This window comes from Garra rufa, chromosome 3 (genome assembly GCF_049309525.1).
Source record: "Garra rufa chromosome 3, GarRuf1.0, whole genome shotgun sequence".
Taxonomy (NCBI): domain Eukaryota; kingdom Metazoa; phylum Chordata; class Actinopteri; order Cypriniformes; family Cyprinidae; genus Garra; species Garra rufa.
The window spans coordinates 4421113-4447936 of record NC_133363.1 but is presented as its reverse complement, the minus strand read 5'-3'; the positions used below and the strand labels follow the sequence as shown (position 1 = coordinate 4447936).

The 26824-nt window shown below is 32.9% G+C and overlaps 2 protein-coding genes across 2 annotated transcripts in view; both read right to left on the bottom strand.

Moving 5' to 3' along the window:
- The window catches only part of LOC141330811 (N(6)-adenine-specific methyltransferase METTL4-like), a 16194-nt gene extending 15695 nt beyond the window's left edge, over positions 1-499 (bottom strand). The window contains exon 1 of the mRNA XM_073835571.1: positions 487-499. Coding sequence (XP_073691672.1) covers positions 487-499 — 13 coding nt within the window. The remainder of the gene's footprint in view (positions 1-486) is intronic.
- Positions 500-511: 12 nt separating this feature from the next.
- Positions 512-26824, bottom strand: part of LOC141330809 (structural maintenance of chromosomes flexible hinge domain-containing protein 1-like) — a 28598-nt gene continuing 2285 nt past the window's right edge. Inside the window, exons 3-26 of the mRNA XM_073835570.1 lie at positions 25526-25684; positions 25355-25437; positions 23494-23624; positions 23142-23256; positions 20374-20493; positions 20126-20292; positions 17357-17447; positions 17012-17230; positions 15703-15809; positions 13844-14027; positions 13233-13304; positions 12423-12548; positions 11494-11607; positions 11141-11247; positions 8499-8581; positions 8276-8386; positions 6782-6859; positions 5781-5903; positions 5455-5599; positions 3017-3110; positions 2731-2803; positions 2508-2647; positions 629-763; positions 512-517 (exon numbers count right to left, since the gene is read on the bottom strand). Coding sequence (XP_073691671.1) covers positions 512-517; positions 629-763; positions 2508-2647; positions 2731-2803; positions 3017-3110; positions 5455-5599; positions 5781-5903; positions 6782-6859; positions 8276-8386; positions 8499-8581; positions 11141-11247; positions 11494-11607; positions 12423-12548; positions 13233-13304; positions 13844-14027; positions 15703-15809; positions 17012-17230; positions 17357-17447; positions 20126-20292; positions 20374-20493; positions 23142-23256; positions 23494-23624; positions 25355-25437; positions 25526-25684 — 2783 coding nt within the window. The remainder of the gene's footprint in view (positions 518-628; positions 764-2507; positions 2648-2730; positions 2804-3016; positions 3111-5454; positions 5600-5780; positions 5904-6781; positions 6860-8275; positions 8387-8498; positions 8582-11140; positions 11248-11493; positions 11608-12422; positions 12549-13232; positions 13305-13843; positions 14028-15702; positions 15810-17011; positions 17231-17356; positions 17448-20125; positions 20293-20373; positions 20494-23141; positions 23257-23493; positions 23625-25354; positions 25438-25525; positions 25685-26824) is intronic.

Here is a 26824-nt window from a genome sequence, read left to right as displayed (position 1 = left end):
ATTTTCGTCTATTCTCGTCTCGTCAACGAAAACTCACACGTCTCGTCATGTTTTAGTCATCAACGAACCAATTTTATCTCGTCATCGTCTCGTTATCGTCATGAAAAAAAGTGGCGTCAACGAAATGATTTCGTCATCGTCATCGTTGACGAAAACAACACTGTTTGGGAAATAAAATGTTGTATATAATCAAGCAAATCATATATGAACAAAACCCTCTGTAAAAACCTTCAGGATATGGACAAAAAAAAAAATTAAAGTTTGGTGTGTGTAAGTGCTACTGAAGTGGAGATTTATGGCTCAGTGTAGAAGAAAAAACTCATTTTGAGAAAAAGGCCTTTAACAATATGTATTGTAATTGAAATCTATTGACGCAAACAGATAAAGTGCTATAAAAGAAACACTTAACAGTGTTTTTTGGATGATTTCTTTCCACTAGTCTGGAAAAACACTTTATGAAAAACCAAAAAGCTCATAATCTCAAACTTGACAGGTGCATTAAAAACTGTGTTTAGAGCTTTAGAGCATGGAATGTGATTAGAATTTCATTTATGAGGTCAAAAATGAAAAAAGGAAACATATGGTTATAAAATAAAAAATGCAGAGCAAATGATGCACAGTATCTTACAGGAATGTTGAACTTAGCAGTAAGGATTTGGTCAGCGTTCACAGTCTTCAGCAGAAGTGGTTTGGTCAGCAGAAGTCCAGAGCCGGTGTTACTGCAGTCCACAACATCCACAGGTAGATCAGGGGCTCCCAGCAACTACAAACATATGATTAATAATACTATTAACAAGAGAGAAACGTATAAAGAAGTGTTATACAACATTTAAACTGCACATAAAGGAGTTTTTATATCAACGTTTTGATTATATAAATGTTTCTACTCAAAGGGCCAGTTTTACTAACAACTTGTGGCAGCTCTTTTTATAGCTGACTCTCGAGTTCATGGACATTGGCTTAGGTGATGTTATATGGCATTGTTTACAAAGTCTTTTGCATTGTTTGACATTTTTCTGCTTTTGAAACACTGAGCAATTACATGAGACCTGCCACATGTTTTTTTTTTTCAGGCACTAAAACCACATTTATTGTTTGAATTCCAAGATAATTTTACAAAAAGATAAGACATTGTTTCATATTGACAGTAACAAAGCTTAATGCTATTATTTGATGGCAGGAGATGCAAATACTGTCTAGTGAAGGTTAGGCATCAGTAGAAAGCAACATAACAGTCTAAAAGATTGATCTTGAGATTTAAGAATCAATATCAGTATCGATTAAAAATGAGAAATCAATATTGTTAACCCCGCACTATGAACTATATATAGTTCTAACTGTATGTTGCAGTTTATTCAGAAAATAGACACTGACACAGTCAAAATGTGCCATCAGAGAAATGATAAAATGTAACATCACTGGTTCAGTTTTGGCCCTTAAAAACTTTTAGTTGCCAAAATTTAATCTGCATCGTGCATAAACATTTCATCAAATATTCATTTAACTTAAAAAAAAAAAAAAAAAGGCCTCTACCACTAGCTTTGTCTATTCTATGTTTTCTTTGTATTTATTATATTATTAACCTTGTTAAATAAAAAAAATCTTGCTATGTGTACTGAGCATGTTGCATATCATTGCTCTTTTGTTGATTTTAATTGCTTGTTTTGTACTTATTTTAAGTCCCTTTGGATAAAAGTGTCTGCTAAATGACTGAATGTAATAATTTTCTTGAGGAAAATTACATTTAAATAATTAGTTAGACCCAGCCCTATAGACTGCATACTTATTAATTAAATCAAAGCATCTGTAATTTAGAAGATTGAGATTGTGTGGGCGTTGAAAGCAAGGTTGCAATCTTCTAGCAATTAAGGGGAGACACTGCAGCAAAAAACGCTGTTTTTTCATGCACCTATCAAATTTGAGTTTTTGATCTTTTTTTTTTTTTTTCAGACTAGTGGAAAGAAAACATCCAAAAACACTTAAGTGTTTCTTTTATAACACTTCATCTATTTGTGTTAATAGATGTTAATTACAATGTCTATTTTAAAAGGCATTTTATATTTATTCCCCCCAAAATGGTAAAAAAAAAAAAAAGTCTTTCCTGTCTGTTTTTTTCTGAATTATGGCATAACGAAATGAGATAAAATCACCTCTGTAAAAAACTTTTGACTCGAATCTATCAAAAAAATTAAACTGACACTAACACTGAAATTGACTTCATCCAGTGTTTAGATTTTAATGAAATGTAATAGAAATGTATGCAAATTAGCACATATTTAATTAAATAATGCCTCATTTGCATATTTACACATAACATTTTAGAAAACTTGTAATACAATTTTTTTTTGCAATTATCAGTGTAATCAATTAACTGGGTAAGTATTAGTTCTTTTTATTACCCTATTCACCTGCAGTGTCTCGCCTTAAATATGTGTGTCGAGTGAATGTGTGTGCATTCACTAATTGAATAAAACTGCTAAATCACTAAAAGTCACAAAATAACCTACCTGGCAGCGGACGGTGAGTTTAGGATGAGTGGTGATATTCTGGTACTCGTCGTGAACCTCAACTCTGAAGTTTGCCGGAGTTCGATTCTCAACAGAGAGCACATCATCGTCTGGAAACACCACAAGGCTGTGCGGAGGGCCTGGAAGATAAAAGGCATTAGATTTGATGTAATCTGCTTTACATTTCCTCCTTCTGTTGCAGTTTCTGTTTTGTTAGTCATACCAGGTTGTAGAACGATTTGAAGAGACTGGCTGTCCTGCTTCAGCCCTGGGATGTGCACCTTCACTGTGTACATCTGTTAAAACAATATCACATCATGTCAATGCAGACAAATGAATGGCAATAACATTCTCATTATATGGGTTATACATCATACACCATATCAGTAAAACAACAGATTTCAGAAATAACAATCAATTAACCCTTTTCTCTTGATTAATATTATTCTTATTATTATTGATTACTTAATTAATAACACTTCATTTATTACTGGTAACACACTGCTAACCTTGTTTTGATGATTGATCTTTCCCATGGCCCTCACATTTTTGATGACACAAGTCGTCCCAAATGCAGTTCCCTCATAACTCAGCTGTAGCGAACTAATGAGAAAGATTTCACAATCAGAAAAATACAAAAATGTCAGTTTGAAGATAAAAATTCACATGAATTGAGTACACTATGCTACGGAAGCCCAATTCCGCCACTGAATAAAAAATAAAAAATAAATATTGCGACTTTTTCTCTCACAATTATGACTTTTTTTCTCTCAGAGTTGAGAAATATAAACTCGCGAGAAAAAAAGTCAGAATTCTGAGATATAAACTCGCAATTGCGAGAAAAAGTCTCAGATCTCAGAATTCAGATTTTTTCTGCAATCGCAAGTTTATATCTTGCAATTCTGACTTCATATCTCACAATTGCGAGGTGATATGTCGCAATTTTGACTTTATAACTCGCAATTGCGAGTTTATGTCTCACAATTGCTAGTTTGCATCACGCAATTCTGAGAAAAAAGTCAGAATTGTGAGAAAAAAAAAGTTGTAATATTTATTTTTTATTTTTTATTCAGTGGCAGAAACAGACTTCCATACTAAGCAGTATGATATAAATGTCACATGATTATTGTGAAATGGTTACAAACAATGCCACAACAGAATTAATCGTTAAACATCTAAACAAAATGCAGTAGCAGTGTTCCTGTTTATAAAAGAATCGGTTAAGTGAATAATTCAGTGACTCTCATATTAAGACTCTCATATTAGAGTAAAAAAGCTTTTCATAAGCTCTCAAATCAATTCAATAATATTATAGCTACATTGTTAAAGTGTTAATTCAGGATTTATGAAAGGAAATGTAAGACTTTTTAGGAACAAAGGAAGAAAATTTAAGGAAAAAATGGAATAGAACACAATGCAAACAAGTCCTGCATTTGCAGGCATAAAAGTATTGTATTACTTCAGATCACACTGCAAAAAAAGTAATGTTCTTCTGCAGGTTTTGGTCTTGTTGTCCAGTGCAAATGTCTAAAGATTCTTAAAACTACACACATTAAGAAGAAAATGACATAAGACGTCTTTGGTTCCGAGAAACTGATCAAAATTAAATGATTAAAACAAGAAAAAGATAAAACTAATAGCTGCAAATGGGCTCTAAAGAATCAACTTAAATCAAAAGCTGACAGATGTTTGTTGTTTTGATCACTTTTTTCCCCAGTTTTTCAGAAAACAAGACTTAATGTCTTTATTTTGCATCTTAATGTTAAGATATTTGTACTAAAAAAAAACTGAGGAAGATATATGAATTTCAGACTGATTTAAGATCTCTTTAAGGCTTGCAGAGACACCTTGGTTTTCAGAATTGTTGTGCTTTCTGACTCATTTAATTTTAAGATTTGCCATTGTGTTCATGGGTTGTTAGTATGTTTTTGGACTTTCAGAAGTGTAATTTGTTTAGCACATAGTGTCCCAGTTCTGAAGCAAACCTAACCCATCATGCATTGATATAGTAACTTATTGATAAACATTTGAAAAAAAAGTGCTTTCTTTGTTTTCGCCTTAAGAGATGAAGTCTGTGACACCGACTCGTCGTCTACGCAGTAATGGATGCGCCTATAGGCATGTTTCATATGAATTACATAATCTGAGAATATTTGTTTTTTTATTTAAATTTGTTTATTTGAAATCAGACATTTCATTCTCTCTATTTTTTTTTCATGTCTATAAGGCAAGTATACATGGAGTTTCAAAGTTTAACACTGAAGTTCACAGAGACCGAAATGGCAGAAAGCGCATCCTGTTTGCTTTCATTATTTTACAAAAGCACAACATTTCGTTGTTATACTGAGTGCACACAAATAAACATTTAATAAAAGTCTTTACAGATTTGAAAGATGCATTACTTTTATCTGTATGACCAAAAATAAGAGTATTTTAAGAGCAAGTGACTGCACCAGCGCCTCCATCTCCACATTGGAATAGTGCACATTTTTCTAGGTTAACTTTAGATTGAGCGGCCATGTAAAGTTGCTACTACAAACATCTTTCAGCTGAAAAGCCATATTTGAGGTCGATGAATGATAGGTGAGTGTTCGGATGTCCTGCCTGAAGTACAATATTACAACATAGACCAGCCGTTAATGATATTTCTGTCACTGACTATGTGACTTTGCCACTTCATGTGGATTTTTTTCTGCGACTAATAAAATTTTGGTTGACCATGCCTTTTCTCATCGACTATTTGGGGGCAGCCCTATTTGATGCATTATAAAATTTAAGCAATAGAAATAAGCATTAATAAAACCGATGTAAGTGCATGTGTTTACAAACAAAAATCACTATTAACAGGTTACTAGCAGTAAAAAGCAATAGACAGCAAGAGGAAAGGGTAGAAAGGATTAAATAAATGGTCAGACAAAGTTGAGACACTGTCTATACTTTGACCTACCCACATTCCAGCTGGGGTTTAATGTCACAGGGTGGCTGGGTGGGATAATCAAAGTCATCCCTAAAATCTAGAGGAATACTGAAGGGAACTCCAACTTGGACAGGAGAGGAAATGACACCTAGAACAAAAGATACTGCTTCACCTTCTGTTGGAGAAACACAGAGACAGGAGACAAAGAGTGAGGATTTTAACAGGGCATCTGACAGATTCACTTCACAGCAGCATATTACTAGCATTGTTTTAATCATATATTTTTATGAAGGAAAAGTAAGAGTAGAATGCAGTTCTAAATTCGTGTAGACAGGCATAGTGTGTTTGTGTTTTACCTTTAATATTGAAATTGAGCGTGTAGTTGGGGAGTCTTTTTCCAGCCCATTCGCTGTCTGATTTGTGCTCACTCAACATGGTCTGCAGATGCAGCGAGTACTTCCCAAGCTTATTGAAATTCTCTGCAAGTGAAAAACAGCACTTAGTATTCTATGAGAAGTACAGCAAACCCAAAAGAAATGTAAAATAAGTCCTTATTTCATTTAAACAAAAAAACTTATAGCAATGCATTATTTTCAATTAAAATTAAAAAAATTAAGGATGCACAAAATATTTGAGGTGAGACACTGCAGGTGAATAGGGTAAAACAAATAACTAATAGTTATCGCTTTACTTACCCAGGTAATTATTTAATGAAATATGTTCTAATTTGCATACATTTCTAGTACAATCTAAACACTGGATGAAGTCAGTTTCAAAATTCTTGTTTAATTTTTTTTGACATTAGAGTCAACTGTTTTTACAGAGAGGATTTTGGGTATCTCATATTGTTACTGTATAATTCAGAAAAAAACTTAGAACAGACAGAAAACAAATGTTTGTTTGTTTTTTTTACCAATTTTGGGGGACTAAAATGTATAAAATCAAGCAAATTATATATAAACAAATCCCTCTTTAAAAACCTTGAGGATATACACAGGAATAAAAATGTAACATTTGGTGTGTGTAAGTGGAGATTTATGGCTCAGTGTAGGAGAAAAACTCATTTTGACAAAACTGCCTTTAAAAATATGGATTGTAATTGAAATCTATTGACACAAACAGATAAAGTGCTATACTGTAAAAGAAACACTTAACAGTGTCTTTTGGGGTATTTTCTTTCCACTAGTCTGAAAAAGCACTTTATGAAACATCAAAAAGCCCAAAATCTCAAACTTGACAGGTGCATTACTTTGTCCTGCTGACGGTCATAAATATGTCAGATGAATGGACAAGTCATGTGATTAAAAAAGAATGAGTAATCAAATATATATATATGTCAAGATTCACAGATTTTTACCCATGGGTTTAAACCAGTATTCCCACTTTGTTGAATGAACACCAATATGGGAGTTGGTCTGGACATCTCCTTTAGAAGCTGAAGGAAGAAAAAGAAATACTGCATGTCAGGTGAATATTCTACATAAACATTATATTGACAATTCACACATATTTAAACATATTTATTTTTTGTTTATATATATATATATATATATATATATAATATATACACACACACACAGCCACTCAAAAGTTTGGAATCAGTAAGGCTTTATTGTTTTTTATAAAAAGGTTCCATTTATTTGATCAAAAATACAGAAAAAAATAAATATTATGAAATATTATTGCAATTCATATTTTTTTTAATTCCAATATACTTTATAATACAATTTATTTTTGTGATGCCATGCTGAATTTTCATCAGCCAATACTCTTCAGTGTCACATGATCCTTTAGAAATCATTCTAAAATATTATTACTTTTATCATCAACGTTGGAAATAGTTGTGCTGCTTGATATTTTTTTGGAACCTGTGATACTTTTTCAGGATTTTTTGATGAAAAAAAGTTAAAAAGAACAGCATTTATTTAAAATATATAGTCTTTACTATCACTTTTATCAATTTAACACATTCTTTCTGTGATAGAACCCAAACTTTGAACGTGTTTTTTGTTTTACAAAACAAAAGTTTTCTATTTTAAATAAATGCTGTTGCTTTTGACGTTTAATTTACCAAAGAATCCTAAAAAAGTATCACAGATTGCAAAAAAAATATTTATTAAGCAGCACAACTGTTTGCAACACTGATAATAAATCAGAATATTAGAATGATTTCTGAAAGATCATGTGACACTGAATACTGGAGTAACTTAGCTTTGAATCAAATTTTTTAAAAGTATATTAAAATTTTAAATTGCATTAACATTTCACAATATTACAGTTTTTTTTCTGAATTTTTAATCAAATAAATGCAGCCCTCATGAGCAAAAAAGTCTCCTTTAAAAAGCATTAAAGAAAGCACTTTTGAGCGGCAGTGTATATTGTTCACAATCAATGTAAAATTAAGTGGTAACACTTTACAATAAGGTTCATTAGTTAACATTAGTTAACCATATTAGTTAACATGAACTAATAATGAACTGGACTTATACAGCATTTATTAATCTTTGTTAATGTTAATTTCAACATTTACTAATACATTATTAAAATTTTGTTAACATTAGTTAATGCAGTGTGAACTAACATGAACAAACAATGAACAACTGTATTTCCGTTAACTAACGTTAATAAAGATTAGTAAATACATTAACAAATGTATTGCTCATGGTTAGTTCATGTTAGTTAATACATTAACTAATGTTTAACTAATGAACCTTATTGTAAAGTGTTACCAATTAAGTTGAATAAACAAGCATACAATGAAAAAGTAAAAAAAAAAAAAAAATCTAATAATAGATTATTATGCACTGGCTACAAAAAAAAATAAAAAAATAATTCAGTAAATGTGACTCACAGTGCCAGATGACTTTCAGTTCAATCAACAGTTTCTTAGAATTGATGGCAGCCCCGGGCAGCCGAGATATCGACTCTCCTTTTTTGTTCAAAATCTCTACTTTAATTGGACCTGAACAAGAATAGATTTATATTACAATCTGTAAAACAAGTGTGAGTCAATGCATTGCATACACTGTTAATTTTGCATTTCAAAGTGTTTGTGTGTGAGCGAGTTTGTTTACCCATGGGTGTGCCAGCTGGACGAGCATCATTCTCAGCCCAAGCATTTCCCTCAGGCCATGTAAGCCTCAGCCGGTCTGGAAGTCTGAGGACAAGAAAAAATTAAATTATACCTCACACAGTGTTCAGTTATATAGGCATATGATTCAATTACTAAAAGTGGAGGATCCCTAGATAAGCCTTCAATTTAAGGCTGTCAATTTAATGCTTTAGTTTAGTGCGACTAGTAACACTAGATTTATTACTGCATTTAATGCGCCTACCATACCCAGACCTGAAAGTCATTTTAAATTGCATGCAGTATTGTAAAACGGACTGTTTTTGCTCAACTGCGCAAATGAAAATAGTTTCAGTCAAAACCATAGGAGACCAGTTGTGCATCTTTAAGCAAAACACAGCAGTGTTTCATTACTGAATGAATTTGCGGTTTTGAACTAATTGGGTGAGTCAATGATTCAATGACAATCTCACAAATATAATTTGCTTGTTTCATTCAGGAATGAATAAGCTGTCTGAACAAATCAAGTGAGCCAATGATTTATTGACTCACAAAAATATCTTATTTCATTGATAAATGGAACAAGTGAACAGTTTAGATCAACTGAGTGAGTCAATGATTCACTGACTCATAAAGACAGTTCACTTGTTTCATTTCTCAATGAATACATTGTTTGAAGGAAAGAGTGAGCCAATGATTCAGTAACTCATAAAAAGTTCACTTGTTTTGTTCTGGAATCAATAAGCTGTTTGAACTAATTTAGTGAGTCAATGATTCAGTGAATCATAAAGAGAGGTCACTTGTTTTGTTCCTGAATAAGCAGTTTGAACTAATTTAGTGAGTCAATGATTCAGTGAATCACAAAGAGAGGTCACTTGTTTTGTTCCTGAATGAATAAACTGTTTGAGCAAACTGAGTGAGTCAATGATTCAGTGAATCATAAATATAATTCACTTGTTTAGTTCATGAAGAATAAGCTGTTTGAACTAAATTAGTGAGTCAATGATTCAGTGAATCATAAAGAGAGGTCACTTGTTTTGTTCCTGAATGAATAAGCTGTTTGAGCAAACTGAGTGAGTCAATGATTCAGTGAATCATAAATATAATTCACTTGTTTAGTTCATGAAGAATAAGCTGTTTGAACTAATTTAGTGAGTCAATGATTCAGTGAATCATAAAGAGAGGTCACTTGTTTTGTTCCTGAATAAGCAGTTTGAACTAATTTAGTGAGTCAATGATTCAGTGAATCACAAAGAGAGGTCACTTGTTTTGTTCCTGAATGAATAAACTGTTTGAGCAAACTGAGTGAGTCAATGATTCAGTGAATCATAAATATAATTCACTTGTTTAGTTCATGAAGAATAAGCTGTTTGAACTAAATTAGTGAGTCAATGATTCAGTGAATCATAAAGAGAGGTCACTTGTTTTGTTCCTGAATGAATAAGCTGTTTGAGCAAACTGAGTGAGTCAATGATTCAGTGAATCATAAATATAATTCACTTGTTTAGTTCATGAAGAATAAGCTGTTTGAACTAATTTAGTGAGTCAATGATTCAGTGAATCATAAAGAGAGGTCACTTGTTTTGTTCCTGAATAAGCAGTTTGAACTAATTTAGTGAGTCAATGATTCAGTGAATCACAAAGAGAGGTCACTTGTTTTGTTCCTGAATGAATAAGCTGTTTGAGCAAACTGAGTGAGTCAATGATTCAGTGAATCATAAATATAATTCACTTGTTTAGTTCATGAAGAATAAGCTGTTTGAACTAATTTAGTGAGTCAATGATTCAGTGAATCACAAAGAGAGGTCACTTGTTTTGTTCCTGAATGAATAAGCTGTTTGAGCAAACTGAGTGAGTCAATGATTCAGTGAATCATAAATATAATTCACTTGTTTAGTTCATGAAGAATAAGCTGTTTGAACTAATTTAGTGAGTCAATGATTCAGTGAATCATAAAGACAGTTCACTTGTTTTGTCCCTGAATAAGAAGTTTGAACTAATTTAGTGAGTCAATGATTCAGTGACTCGAAAAGACAGTTTACTTGTTTAGTTAATGAAAGAATAATCTGTATAAATGAATGGAGTGAGCGACAGTACTTGTTTTGGTTTCCCAATGAATAAACTGTTTGAACGAACTGAGGAAGTGAACGATTCAGTGACTATTTCTGAATGAATCAGTGATTTGGACAAATCGGTTGAATCATGGCTAAGTGACTGAATGACTTATTCATTAAGACAGTGTCTTGCCACTACCTACTGGTGGTTTTAGTTCCATATTTAGTATCATTTCATTTTAAACCATTTGATATTATATATTTCAATATTTAATTGAAATAAAAAAAGATTTTTACAATTAATATTAATTCTATTATTAATAATAAATACAAATATATAACTTACTAAATAAAACAATTTTATTGTACAATTGCAAAAGTGCAATACTGATATTTATGGTTGTCTTAATTTCTTCTTTTCCAAATATAAATATCAAACTTTATTTTGACAGAAAACCACAGGGAGCCCATAAAGCTACTCATTGCAAGTACGGGAAAATGTTTCCCGCTCTCAAACACACATTACAGTGATGCAAACTGAGAGCAGATGCTCTTTAATTCTCTTTACTCTTAATACAGTGGCAGGTCTTACTTCGCAAACTCGTCGTCAATTTTCTTCTTAATGGCTGCGGGAGTGGCCTGCCTGTCGATCTTAGAGATAGGAATTATCCTTAGCTCATTATACAATTCCTTCGGTTCCTGCGAAAACACATCAAAACGAAACACCACAAAAGATTCAAAACAATCCGAGTTTGTCCAAACACACATATAGACACAGATACAGACATAACAATTCTGAGCTGAGTTCAGTTTATTTTTGGGACGTAAGTTGATACTGATTTTACAAAATCATCTTTTGTTGTTGTACAGTACACCTTCTACAATTTAACAACGCATTTTAGATTGCTGCTGTTTTAAGAAAAAACATTAATAAATTATCCTCACCAGTGCAAGTTGAACACATCCTCCTGTGGCGTATACATCAGCTTCATGCTCTCCATAAAGCAAGAAATGAACTATAGAGCCATATAAGATGGGCTGAGTTTTCACTGACTTCACCTTAAAAAAAAATATGAAAGAAAAATATTTGAGTAGACTAGAAATACAACCCTGGTTTCATAAATTAACTGATTCATGTTTTAGGCTCTTTCTTGGCACAAAGATCAGAACAAGGGGGAAATATTTTTTTTTTTTTCTATTTGACAGCAAATAATCAAATCACAGAAATTTTACAAAACCTTTGTTTAATAGATAAACATTCTGCTTCAAAAAATATATAATATTATTATTATTGTTAGGATAGGACAATATTTGGCCGAGATACATCTATTTGAACATCTGGAATCTAAGGGTGCAAAAAAATCTAAATACTGAGAAAATCACCTTTAAAGTTGTCCAAATTAAGTTCTTAACAATGCATATTACTAATCAAAAATTACATTTTGATAGGTTTACAGTAGGAATTTTACAAAAAATCTTAATGTAACATGATCTTTACTTAATTTCCTAATGATTTTTGACATAAAAGAAAAATCAATAATTTTGACCCATACAATGTATTTTTGGCTATTGCTACAAATATACCCCAGCGACTTAAGACTGGTTTTGTGGTCCAGGGTCACATATACAGTGCACATAAAATTATAATATAATTCTATATGTGTGTGTTTAAATTGCTTTTAAGTTTTTTTAAATCCTTTAAAGAATTAACTTCGAATAATAAACACAATATCCAACATCTTTCAATAATTCAATTACTTTGCAAACGTAAAACAACACATTTCTAAGTAATGGAATGACTTACGTTTAATGACTCCCCTACACTGGTGTTGTTAATAACCATGTGTGTAAACATGAAAACTACTTAATCTCACATTTTGTCCTTTCTTGTATGTCTTGCCATCCCAACTAATGGCTTGGAATACAGCCCAGGGGGACTGAAGCCGTTTTGTGGCCACATCTGTACGTGTCGTCGAACCCATACATTTCTGAAACATCACCTGTAACAGGCACAAAAAATAAATGTCAGACCTCTAAGAGTGCAAGAAGAAGAAAACAAACAGATACAATACTGCCCTCCAAAGGCAAAGTGCAGTAACTACGCCAACACTGAAACGGAGAAAAATGCCTTTAAAGTTTTTACGCCAACTAGTCAAAGATGTTGACACTCTTGTTTCTCTGAAACACTCTCGTTTCTCTGGGACAACATTGAACCAGGAGACTTTGCCACAAGACAAAACAGTTGTCACAAAGTCATTTTAAGCCTTAACTCAATTTTGACCAAATGCGTAGTTACTGCGCTTTGCCTTTGGAGGGCAGAATAGGTGCCTAAACAATTTCAGTGGTTAACCCCTAATAAAATACAACAAGACTTCCATTGGCATATAAATTATAAACACAATTTTTAAATGTTTAGTATTTGATAGGGATGTAACGACATCAAAATCTCACAGTATGATAATATTGCAATATGAAGTCCATGATACAATTTTTATTGCGGTATTTAACTGATTTTTTTTTTTTTTTTTTTTTGTAATTCGAGTTAAATTATTCTTTCCAGCCTTGATTTTTTTTTTCAGATTCACAAACATTCAAGGATTTCAAGGACCCTTTGGCACCCTGCATATAATATTTACACATACAAAAAGTTATATCAGCATTTGTATATTTGACCTTACACATACCTGCTTATCAAAGCGTTCATGACTTTCTTTTAACCAGTTAGTAAACTCCCTCTGAATATTCACTCGCTGCTCCTGGATAAAACAGAACAACGTGTGTGAACTGAGCCTTGGATCTTATGCATATAAACAGTTAAAGGATTAGCTCAGGTCTTTCTTTCGTCAGTCGAAAAGAAATTAAGGATTTTCAAAAGAAAACATTCCAGGATTCTTCTCCAAATTGCAGTTTCAGTGCATCTACTTTAACCACAGACCTAGTGCAAGACAAGCTTTTGTGGTTAAAAAGTATATCTTTTTTGTTTTTCAGGAAAATGACAGATCGTTTCACTAGATAAGACCCTTATTTCTAGGCTGGGATCGTGAAGAGCCCTTGGAAGCTGCATTAAAACTACAATTTGGACTTTCAACCCTTTGGCGTCCACTTAAGTAAATTATATGGAGAAAAATCCTAGAATGATTTTTCAAAATCCTGAACTTCTTTTGGACTGAAGAAAGAAAGACATGAACATCTTGGATGACATGGGAGTGAGTAAATTATTAGGAAATTTTAATTCTGGAGTGAGCTAGTCTTTTAAAACACGTGTATTTTAGAATTCAGGTGTGTGTTTCTTTACCTGGCCATTGTGCATTTTAGTAAAAATGGTGCTTTTGTCACGGAGTTGCAGCTCCAGGTCCATGAAGGTAAGTTTGTTGGTACTGACTTGGAATCGGTCGTTGGCGAAGAGAACTCCTGAAATCCGGTTATAACACTCCGCTGGCACTGCACCTGATTTCTTAGGCCTTGAACACCACTCGAACCTAACACACACACACACACACACACACACACACACACACACTTTTGTGTTATCTTTCTGATCTACTTTCAAGCATGGCGCCATCCCTGATGATGAACAGATGAAGTGTTCTTACTTGCCTTGAGCACTATTTTCCATTAAAGGAGAAGTTCACTTCCAGAACAAAAATTGTCATCCAAACTGTCTCTTTCTTTCTTTAGTCGTAAAGAAATTATGTTTTTTGAGGAAAACATTTCAGGATTTCTCTCCATACAGTGGACTTATGGGTTTGAACTTCCAAAATGCAGTTTCAATGCAAGGTGAGACACTGCAGGTGAATACAGTAAAAAAAAAACAAAAAAAAAAAAAACTATTAGTTATCACCTTTGCTTACCCAATTGATTGATTACATTGATAATTGCAAACATTTTTTTGCATTACAAGATTTCTAAAATATTAGGTTTAAATATGCAAACAAGGCATTATTTAATGAAATGTGTGCTAATTTGCATGCATGACCTTCTAGTACAAACATCTAAACACTGGATGAAGAGTTTCAAAATCCTTGTTTAATTTTTTAGACATATTAGAGTCAAATGTTTCTACTGAGGGAATTTTGGAATTTCACGCTAGAATTCAGAAAAAAAACTTAGAACAGCCACAAAATACTTTTTTTTACATTTTTTGGGGGGAATAAAATGTATACTATCAAGCAAATTATATATGAACAAATTGCTCTGTAAAAAACCTTCAGGATAGATGGGAATAAAAATGTAAAGTTGGTGTGTGTAAGTGCTACTGAAATGGAGATATATGGCTTAATGTAGGAGAAAATATGCATTGCAATTAAAATCTATTGACGCAAATAGATAAAGTGCTATAAAAGAAACACTTAACAGTGTACTTAGGGTGTTTTCTTTCCACTAGTCTAAAAAAAAAAAAAAAAAAAAAAAAAACTTTATGAAAAACCAAAAAGCTTGACCGGTGCATGAAAAAAAAACAGGGTTTTTGCCTGCAGTGTCTCCCCTTAAGCGCTCATCTTGTAGGTCTCCATGTACTCTGTGTATTCTGGTTCAAGACAGTTAGGGTATGTCTAAAAACTCCAATCTCATTTTCTCCTCCAAATTCAAAATCGACCTACATCAATGTTTTTCGTTTTTCTGATCTTCTTTGCTGCAGAAGTACTGACCCAGTGTTTACAAAGCGAACATGCAATGTAGGATGATTTTGAAGTTGGAGGAGAAAATTAGATGGGAGTTTTTCGACATATGAGTGTGTGAGGTTAAAAAGTATATACATTTAAAAATAAATAAATAAATGGCAGATCGTTTCACTAGATAAGACCATTCTTCCTCAGCTGTGATCGTTTAGAGCCCTTTGAAGCTGCATTTAAACTGCATTTTGGAAGTTCAAACTCAGGGCACCATAGAAGTCCACTATATGGAGAGAAATCCTGAAATGTTTTCCTTTGTTTTCTTTACTACTGAAGAAAGGAAGACATGAACATCTTGGATGTCAAGGGGGTGAGTACTGTACATTATCTACAAATTTTTGTTCTGGAAGTGAACTTTTCCTTTAAAATAAAATTGGTAAAAAAATTGAACTGAACTGACAATGAAAAGTAAAAAAATAATGAACACCCATGAAGACGCATATTAACCACAAAAGACTTTTAGTATTAAGAATGAGACACTTACTCTGAGAGAGTGGTGTAGGGAATGAGCCGGCCATTCCAGAAGCACTCAAAGATCGGCCTTTTCCCCCGGGCTTCAGAGCTCAAAATTATACAATCTTCATCCTCATCCTCTAAGGGACCTAAAATACAAGAACAGAACTATATAGAAAAAATATCTACGGATGCACACTACATCTGGAATCAGCTATTATTAGACAGGGATCTACAATGTGCGACTGAAAACTACTGCATGCGACTATGAACAAATATTTAGGAGCACCCTGTGCGACTAACCCGATCAGCATATTTGTGTTTGTGCTCAGGAGAGCTTGAAAGGTTTTTAGACCTACCCGTTTCTGCAACGTTAAATGATGTATCACGGACATTTCTCACGGATCCTTTCATAAACAAAGTGTAGAGAGAGTGTAAATAAGAGATTGATTGTGCAGTATAGAGCTTTGTTGATTATAATAACGCTTTGTGAGATTGCAAACTAAGATGAGTGACAGCTTTTAATAATTTTGAAGTGTTTGTAAATGAGATATTGATTTAATACAACAGTTAAATAAACAAGAAGTTAATATTAAGTGACTTACATTGTCTGACTGTAACACTATTGCCTGATTTTGCTTTATTTCGTCATCAAAAATAGTCTGCGCATCTCCATTCAAACGCAGAGGTGTTTCATTTATGAATGAACATGCATTTTTTTAAAAATCTAATGAATAAATGATTCAATTTCCCATTCATAAAGACAGTCACTTGCTTTATTCCTGAATGAATCAGCAGTTCGAACGAATTAAATGAATGATTCAATAATGAAATCAGTGGCTTGTCACCACCTACTGGCAGATTTAGTTTTATTTTTAGTTATTTAAATCATTTAATATTTCTATATTCAAAATGTTATATTTAAAACATTAATCTCAACAAGAATTTATTAATTTGATTGCACGCATGCCACCCTATGAGCCTCATTAAACATGAAAATACACCTACAAGCCACTTTTGTGCTCTTCTGTGACACCTCTGTAGTACAAAATTAATTTTGTTGATACTGATTTCATTTGATTGGTATCTTATTGTTATTATACTTGTTCAATTTCTGTTAGAAATTTTAAATAGCTTAACAAATATAATTTCTTAAAAATTCGACATAAAAGATGACATACTTTTAATAAAGCTGTCAAAATGCCATTACAAACGTGAAAACAATTTTTTATTAGATTTTTTGATTACTGATTAGAAGGTGCTCCTGAAATGTTGACTGTTTGACTAATTTTTTTTAATAAAAGTAAGCTAAGAGCTGTGAAGTGGCCAATATTATTTACATTACCTGCTGAAGCATACGGATCCAGTGGGTATGTTTCCTGATCGTAGAGGAAAGGGTGATATCGGATCAATCCCTCCACTAAGGAATCTCCAGCTCCGGTGGCTTTAAACTCAAAAGTGGAAACACAGGAGTTGATATACAGAGTCTGCATGTCATTATCCACGTGCTTCAGATTCATCGTAAGGGGGACTCGAGGAGAGCGATCAAACAAACTGATCTGAGAAACATGAGAAAAGAGATTCAGAAAAAAAGCAAGGAAATTCTGATGCATAATAGAGCCTTGCGATATAAAAAAACTGAATATCCAATGCATTTAGAGCCACAAATACACATGCATCTGTACCTTAATGTCAATGTTGGAGACATGGTCAGTTTTTCTCTCTTTTTTCATATCGTTTCCGTCAACTCCGTGTATATAGTAGTGGTAAGTATGCCTGAAATTAAACACACAGCATTAAATGGCCCGTGAATAGTCTTAAAAGAATAGTTAATGAAAATTAAAATTTTATATCTAACATACAGATGAGTTTGTTTCTTCATGAGAACAGATTTGGGGTCAATTGAAATAAGAAGCAGATTTGAGGAAATTTGGTATTACATCACTTGCTCACCAATGGATCCTCTGCAGTGAATGGGTGCCATCAAAATGAGAGTCAAAACAGCTGATTAAAAAAGCCCAGTCCATCAGTTAACATCTTGAGGAGAGAAAAGCTTTGTGTTGTAAAAACTCTCATTCTGACGGCACCCATTCCAGGACTCGAATGTGTGACCTTTTTGCTCGCATATGCTCCCAAAAATTAATCTGCGCAACCTCAAATTATATTTGGGAGCATTTGTGCGAGTGTGAGAAATTGTTGTGGTGCGACGGTTTCATTTCTTTTCAAAACTTTGGCTAGCCTAACTAGTGCACAGACTGCTGTGAGCTGATGCAGTGACAGGTTCGCCATTCTCTCCAACATTACATAACCATTTAAACTTCGTCTTTATATTATTACCTTTAATGAAGATTTGAGATATTAACTGTCAATCCCTCCCTGTCACTGACACTGCGCTCCGCTCAACTAGGAACCGGACGTATTTCTCTCTCAACCAACCTCAACGCGGCATACATTCACATTAAATGATAAAAGCGGCAGATTTCCACTCACGCAGGGTGTAATTTCCTCGAGCTTTTCAAAATCCCATTTGTGTCCACCCACTTTCAAATGGTTTTGTTAAAGTAATCTCTTGTATTGTAGAATGCACGCTCAGCGCCATCTTTAAAACAAAACCAAAAGTAAAACACGTGCATTCAAAAACAATTTTAATACGTTTTAACACGTTTAGAGAGCGACTCTCCAATGCACGCAAATTAGGCTACATAACATATCTAGGCTGTTATTAGTATGTGGGCTATAATAAGTTGTGTAGTTGTATATAGCTCTGTATCATGCTTGAAAAATTCAGTCTCTATTTGCACTTTGAATATTGAAAAAGTAGCTTACTTTAATTATGGCTGCATTTATTATATACATGACGAAGAAAGAACTGTGTCGGTTATTTATTTATTTAGTTATTTATACTGTAGATTGTTTAAAAATGCAGTGGTTGCCTGTAATTTAAATGGCTGTACCTATATGAGAGAAAATAAACATCTTGTTCATGTACTCATATTTTCATTCATTCTTGTCCCTTGCTTAAGGCGTAAAATAAATATATAAAAAATGCTTTCAGAATCAGCCCATTTGCTTGTAAAACATCGGAAATCAGAATCAGCCATGAAGAATCATGATTGGTGCATTACTAAAAAGAAATTGGGTGCTCCTAAAAATTTTTTGGTGCTCCTAAATTTTTGAAGTTGGGAGCACCAGTGCTACCAAGTAAAAAAGTTAATTTTGAGCCCTTCATTCACTGCAGAGGATCTATGAAAAATGGCAACTATTCCCTTTAATACACATAACTGCATACTACTTAATAGCGTAACTGTACCTTGTTTTTGAACTGTTATGACTAAAAAGGATTCACTTTATTTGTAATCACTCTAAATGTATGAAATATTGGGAGCAAGTGACATCTTTCCAAGATTTGATGTGTGAAGATCGGCAATTGATTACATCAATATATACACAATAAAAAAAACATTTTAATTTATTATTTCAGTTTATAACAAACTAAATATTTCAGCATAAACAAACAGCCACTAAATGTCCAACAGAACAATACTTCTTGAAATAAAATTCCTTTTAATAAAGTGCTCAAACTAGAAACATTAATAAAATAAATGTCTCATTTAGAGTTCGTTGGCTTGCAGACGCTTCTGCTTTCTCAGGTTGCTTGGCGTTTAACTCTGGATGATGTCGAGCAAGATGCGCGCTCATGTTAGTTGTATTACCACAGTAGGTTACCAGTATTCGACAGAGTTTGCACACTGCTTTAGACATGTCTAGCTGTTCATTCCCTGGTAATTTGTGAAATCCAAAGTGATTTAAAGTGTGATGGTGCAGGCTGTATATCTCTTGCTTTCTTTCATTCCGCCATTTTAAATTTTTCGTGTTTTCTAGTAAGAGATGTGACATCATGTAACCGATACAACACATCGCCCTCTGCTGAAATAAAAGACGTAACTTTCGTCCGCCTCGTTTATAAGTAAGTGCTAAAATAAAGCAATGTATTTAATATGAATTAATATCGATTCTGGTGTAAAAAAAAAAATCTATTTTAAAATCGTAAATAAAAAAATTGCGATAGGTGAATATCTTTTTGTTACTATTTTATTTGGGTAGCTGTGATTGTTGTAGTTTATTGCATAATGAATTTTTTATTTTATTTTAAATCACTGTAAACTGTGCAGCTCGCTTATAGTCAGATGCGATCTGGTGACTGGAAGTCATTTACGCATTTTGAAAGAGAAAGAGAGAAATTTCACAAACTCGTGCGGTTTGTGAAATTTCAAATTACTTTACAAGTAAGAGACAGTGCCGCTGCATGTCGTGCCAAACCTTTCACGGCAGGCACGTCATCAGCTTTAGATCAGTTTTTGATCGGTAGCCGATCAATTCTTTACAACCCCTAATTAATAATCAGATTAAGCTGATCTAAAGGAAACGTTTATGTGTGTGCGTTTGAGACATACGCTAATTCTCTGGTCCACAGACTGAAGTTGTGTTTCAGGTAGGTGACGTGTTCCTGTTGGATTCCAGTGATGACAACTGCAGTAAAACTCTCCTTTCCATATTCTTCAGTCACAATGGACTGCAGAAACTGCTCCTCGATGACGTTTACGTGTGAGTAATCACCGGGCTGCAAAAGAAAACACACCCACGCTTAAAAATAAAATCCAAAGGGCCAACTATAACATGCAACGACATGAATTTCCCTCACCTTCCTGTTTCTAATGAAGCCAGAGTAAATGTCTTGCTTGTTCATCTCCTTGTGCTCAAAGTCTTCTTTAGACATGACAAATTCATGGACATCTGGAGAGCTTGCGGGTTTACTGATCATCTGAAACACACATTTGATTAAAAGAATAGTTTACCCACTGTGAACTGTCATTGTATGAAAAGTGCAGCTTAAAGCTTTAAGTTTGGACCAAAATGAGGGTGAGTAAATGACTCCATGCTGACATTTCTTTGCTAAAAAGCATAAATCTGATGACAGAAGTGTTGATCATGTTTAGAGAGAATTTTGCATATTAAATATAGTACAGTAGGTTTAACAGAGTTAATTCGCCATTGCTCAATGGATTCTTTACAATAGGGTTTTATCTGATAATATTAGTTAATTATATTAGTGAACATACAGCATTTATTACTCTTAGTTAATGTTAAGTTACAACAATTACTAATAAAATCAAAAGTTTCATCTGTCAACAACAGGTAAAGCGCTGTGGACTAAAATTAACTTGACAATTTTTTATTAACCAACATCAACTAAGAATGATAAATGCAGGGAAATATATTGTTTGTTGTTAGGTGATGTTAGTTAATGCATTAATTAACATTAAAGGAGAAGTTCACTTCCAGAACTAAAATGTACAGATAATGAAATCACCCTCTTGTCATCCAAGATGTTCATGTGTTTCTTTCTTCAGTCGTAAAGAAATTGTTTTTTAAGGGAAACATTTCAGGATTTCTCTCCATATAGTGGACTTCTATGGTGCCCCCGAGTTTGAACTTCCAAAATGCAGTTAAATGCAGCTTTAAAGGGCTCTAAATGACCCCAGCCGAGGAAGAATGGTCTTATCTAGCGAAACGATCGTTTTTGTTTTTTTGTTTTTTTGTTTTTAAATGAGATGGGAGTTTTTCAACACTCCCTAAGTGTCTTGAACCAAAAAAAGTTCAGGCAGACCAAGACAAGACGAGCATTTGAGGTTAAAAAGTATATGAATTGTAATAAAAAATAAATAAATAACCAAACGTTTTGCTGGATAAGACCCTTCTTCCTCAGCTGGGATGATTTAGAGCCCTTTGAAACCACATTTAAGCTGCATTTTGGAAGTTCACACTCGGGGGCACCATAGAAGTCCACTATATGGAGAAAAACCCTGAAATGTTTTCCTCAAAAAACAATTTCTTTACGACTGAAGAAAGAAACACATGAACATCCTGGATGACAAGGGAGTGAGTACATTATCTGTATATTTTTGTTCTGGAAGTGAACTTCTTTAACAAATTAGACCTTGTCATAAAGACTGTGTTAAAGGTTAGTTCACTATATAATAAATTCTGTCATTTACTCACACTCAAGTTGTTCCAAAAAGTCTTTTGTTCATCTTTGAAAACAAATTAAGAGATTTTAAATATTCTCTTAAAATTTTTAAGCAGTGAAAGTCTGTGCAATCAATTCTCTCACAAACCAAAAGTATTCCATATGAATTAATGAGTTATGTTTTTTACAAAAGGATTTGAAACAGTAAGACTTTTAATGTTTTGTTTAAAGAAGACTCTTCTGCTCACCAAGCCTGCATTTATTTGATCCAGAGTACAACACACATATATATTAAATCAAATATTTTTACTATTTAAAGTAACTGATTTCTAATTGAATCTTTTTTTAAATGTTATTTATTCCTGTGACCAAATCTGAATTCATAGCATCAATACTCCAGTCTTCAGTGTCACATGATCCTTCAGAAATCATTCTTAAATGCTGATTATATGCCGCTCAAGAAATATTTCCGAATATTATTATTATTATTATCAATATTTAAAACAGCCGAGTACATTTAAGGATTATTTGATGAATAGAAGATCAAAAGATCCGCATTTAACTGTAATAAAAAAAATTGTAAAGAAATACACTATAGTCTGAACTGTTTTCAAAATAAGAAGAAATGTTTTTCAGCAGCAAATCCGAATATCAGAATGATTTCTGAAGGATCACATGACAGGAGAAATGATGCTTAAAAATCAGCTTTGCATCACACAAATAAATTATATTTTAAATAATGTTTAAAGAGAAAACAGTTTTCTAAATGTGACCCTGGACCACAAAACCAGTCTTAAGTCGCTGGGGTATATTTGTAGCAATAGCCAGAAATACATTGCATGGGTCCAAAATTATTGATTTTTCTTTTATGCCAAAAATCATTAGTAAATTAAGTAAAGAACATGTTCCATGAAGATTTTTTGTAAAATTCCTACTGTAAACGTATCAAAATGTAATTTTTGATTAGTAATATGCATTGTTAAGTACTTAATTTGGACAACTTTAAAAGTGATTTTCTCAGTATTTTGATTTATTTGCACCCTCAGATTCCAGATTTTCAAATAGATGTATCTCCGCCTAACAAAGCATACATCAATAAAAAGCTTATGATGTATACATCTCAGTTTTGTAAAATTTAACCTTATGACTGGTTTTGTGGTCCAGGGTCACAAATAGTAAAAATATTTCAGAATTGTACCATTTTTACTGTACTTTGGATCAAATAAATGCAGGCTTGGTGAGCAGAAGGGACTTCTTAAAAAACATTAAATTCTTTCTGTTCAAAAACTTTTGACTGGTAGTGTAGTTGTCTCTACATATTAAGCTGAGACAGGAGAAAACGTTCCTGCTTTAAAAAAAAAAGTGATGCAAATAAATACAATAGATGTGTTCTAAGTGTGACATTTGTCAAATAAATGTGAAATAACTGCATGCAAACATACTCTGACAGACTGTCCGATGTAAAACACAGCCTGTTTGCCTCCGACTCCGAAATACGAGATGTCACTGTTCAGACTGCGTGGGACTGGATCCGGACGCACATAACCAGTTTCTTCACTACATCAACAGCAAAGAAGAGGGAAAAAATTGATGGATATATCAAAACAAGCTCCATACAACCATTAATACAGGCATCACATAAGATATTATTTCACATTTTGACTCATAATCTTCATTGCAAATCCAGAATTATGAGTTGTTTTGAAGTGTCTAACTGCATTTCAATTAATAAAATAAGCAAGGGAAGAAAAAGCACAGGTTTTATAAAAAAAAAAAAAAAAAAAGAGAGCACACCTCTTCATGCCATTTTCTCTTATGAACTTTGATAGACGATAAACGGCCCAGTTGTTCAGCTGTTTGGACGTCATTCCACATCCGTTATCCATCACCACAATAGCAGGTCCTCCCTGAGACTCATCAAACAGCTGAAAAACACAGAGAGAGAACAACACGTCTGGTTTAGGCAGACTAATAGCTGGTTAATGTGCAATAAGTGTCACTAAAACACTGCTTGCCCATAACAAAGCACTGAACAAATGGAAAGACAATTCACTCAGAGGACTATAAACAGCGTAATATTTTCATGCAGTGTTGCAGAGGAAAACAAATCCAAAATGCATGAGCTCAACCAGCATCAAACCATAATGAGCAACCGAAATAAATAACATTTTAGACATCATAACCACCTGCTCTAAAATTACCCTGGTTTATAAGAAACCTTATTATTAATCAAGCAATTAACAGCCGTAATGTATAGCAAATGTATATAAATTCAACAAGGATCCATAAAATTGATAAAAAGTTACAGTAAAGACATTAATAATCTTACAAAATATTTTTATTTCAAATAAATGTAGTCTGTTTTATTTTTAAAAATTCACAAAAATATTATGCAGCAAAAAACGTTTGTTTATTGAGCAGCAAATCAGCATATTAGAATGATTTCTGAAGGATCATGTGAAACTGAAGACTGGAGTAATGATGCTGAAAATTCAGCTTTGATCACAGGAATAAATTACATTTTAACATTTATTACAATAGAAAACAGTGATTTTAAATTTTAATATTTTACAGCATTATTTGATCACAAAATACTGGGTATTTATTTAGTACTGACCTGAATAAGATATTTTACATAAAAGATCTTCACATATAGTCCACAAGAGAAAATAATAGTTGAAGTTATAAAAAAAAATACCCTGTTCAAAAGTTTACACTCCCTTGTGTTTTAATACTGTGTTGTTACCTGAATGATCCACAGCTGGTTTTTTTTTTTTTTTTTTTTTGTTCTTCAGAAAAATACTTCATGTCCCAGAAATTCTTTGGTTTTTCAGCATTTTTGTGTATTTGAACTCTTTCCAACAATGACTGTATTATTTTGAGATCCATCTTTTCACACTGAGGACAACTGAGGGACTCATATGCAACTATTACAGAGGGATCAAACACTGATTCCCAGAAGAAAAAACTAAGCATTAACAGACGGGGTTAAAATCAGGGTAAGTTTAACTTATTTTGTTTTCTGGGAAAAATGTAGGTATCTTCTGTAGCTTCTGAGGTGTAATACTAAATAAAAAAAATATGTATTTGGCAAAATAAGGCAAAATCTCTATTCTGTTCAAAGGTTTTCACCCCCAGCTTTTAATACGTTTTTTCCTTCTGGAGCATCAGTGAGTGTTTGAACCTTTTGTAATAGTTGCATATGAGTCCCTCAGTTGTCCTCAGTGTGAAAAGATGGATCTCAAAGTCATACAGTCATTGCTGGAAAGAGTTCAAATACACAAACAATGGTGGAAAACCAAAGAATTTGTGGGACCTGAAGGATTTTTCTGAAGAACAGCAGGCAGTTTAACTGTTCAGGACAAACAAGGGACTCATGAACAACTTTCACTAAACAAAAACACAGCTGTGGATCATTCAGGAAACAACACAGTATTAAGAATCAAGTGTATGAAAACTTTTGAACTACTATTTTCACTTGTGGACTATATGCAAACATCCTTTATGTGAAATATCTTATTCAGGTCAGTACTAAATAAACAATAACATGCATTTTGTAAGATCCGTCTTACAAAACTACTGTAAACTACTGTCTTTTGTAAAAAAAAAAAAAAAATGATAAAAAAAAAAAAAAAAAATCATGTTGAATTCTCACCAATCTGATTTCAATCATCCTGATTCCCGTGTTTTTTGCCGTGGCTGACAGTGCATTATCAATGAGCTCAGCGAAGGCATAGGCTGCAACGCAACAGAAAAAGAAACAGCACATCAAACTACCACCGTGTTTATGTACGACAGCATGGCAAAGGTGAACATGCAAACTTACGCAACGCCTTCTGTCCTTCACTAGCGTAGTACTCATACATGCCACACTGCACCAGAGTATGGTAGTGCGGCAGAAACTCAATCCTCTCTTGATTCGCCACAGACAGCTCCTGATCCATAGACTTCAACAGGAGCAAGGTTTTCCCATTGACCAGCTCCTCTGTAGCATCAAAACACATACAAATCAACATCAGTACTTTAATAAATACTACTGAAAGAGTGACAATATTGTTAACTAGTTTTTCCTCCTCATACGATCATATGCAAAACTGTAAAAATGCAAATAATCATTTTTCAAATTACTTTTTTACAGTTTTAAATTTCAAGTAAAATTTGAGTTTCAATTTTAAAATCAGCACAAATATTTGAAATCTGTAAACGAGAAAATTGAAAAGTAAATAAATATTTTATTCACTGTTTTGAAATATAACATATGTAGAATATAAATATATGAAATTATAGATTAATAATTTAGATTTTTATTATATAATTATATATTTTTTAAATACTTACTAAAAATACTTGTAAATAACTTACAACTTTTAGAGATTTTATCGTGTAAAAAAAGTGAACAAATAAATTATAAAAAATTATAAAAAAAACTCCTAATAAAAAATTAGGAGTCACAATTATCTATTTTTCTTTCATGATAAAAATTAAGCCAGGAAATTAAGACGTTCGATGAAGATATTTTGTAAATTTCCTACCATAAATATATCAAAACGTACTTTTTGATTAGTAATATGCATTGCTAAGAACTTCAATTGGACAGGCGATTTATTCATCTTATGCATTTATTCATATGATGTAAATCTAAATTAAAAAATGGACCTTTATGACTGGTTTCATGCACTGCAAAAAAAAATCTTACTTAGATTTTTTGTCTTGTTTCCAGCCAAAGTTTCTAAAAATTCTTAAATCTAGAAGGATTTTCTAGACTAGTAAAAATTATTTTCTTGTTTTCAGTAAAATAAAGTCAAAATTAAGTGAGTATTTGCTTAGAACAAGCGAAATAATCTTGTTTTCAAACTAAAACTGAAACTGAATGTATTTATATATATATATATATATATATATATATATATATATATATATATATATATATATATATATATGTATGTGTGTATGTGTGTATGTGTGTGTGTGTGTGTGTGTGTGTGTGTGTGTGTGTGTGTGTGTGTGTGTGTGTGTGTGTGTGTGTGTGTGTGTGTATGTGTGTGTGTGTGTGTGTGTGTGTGTGTGTGTGTGTGTGACCCTGGACCACAAAACCAGTCATAAGGTTAAATTTTACAAAACTGAG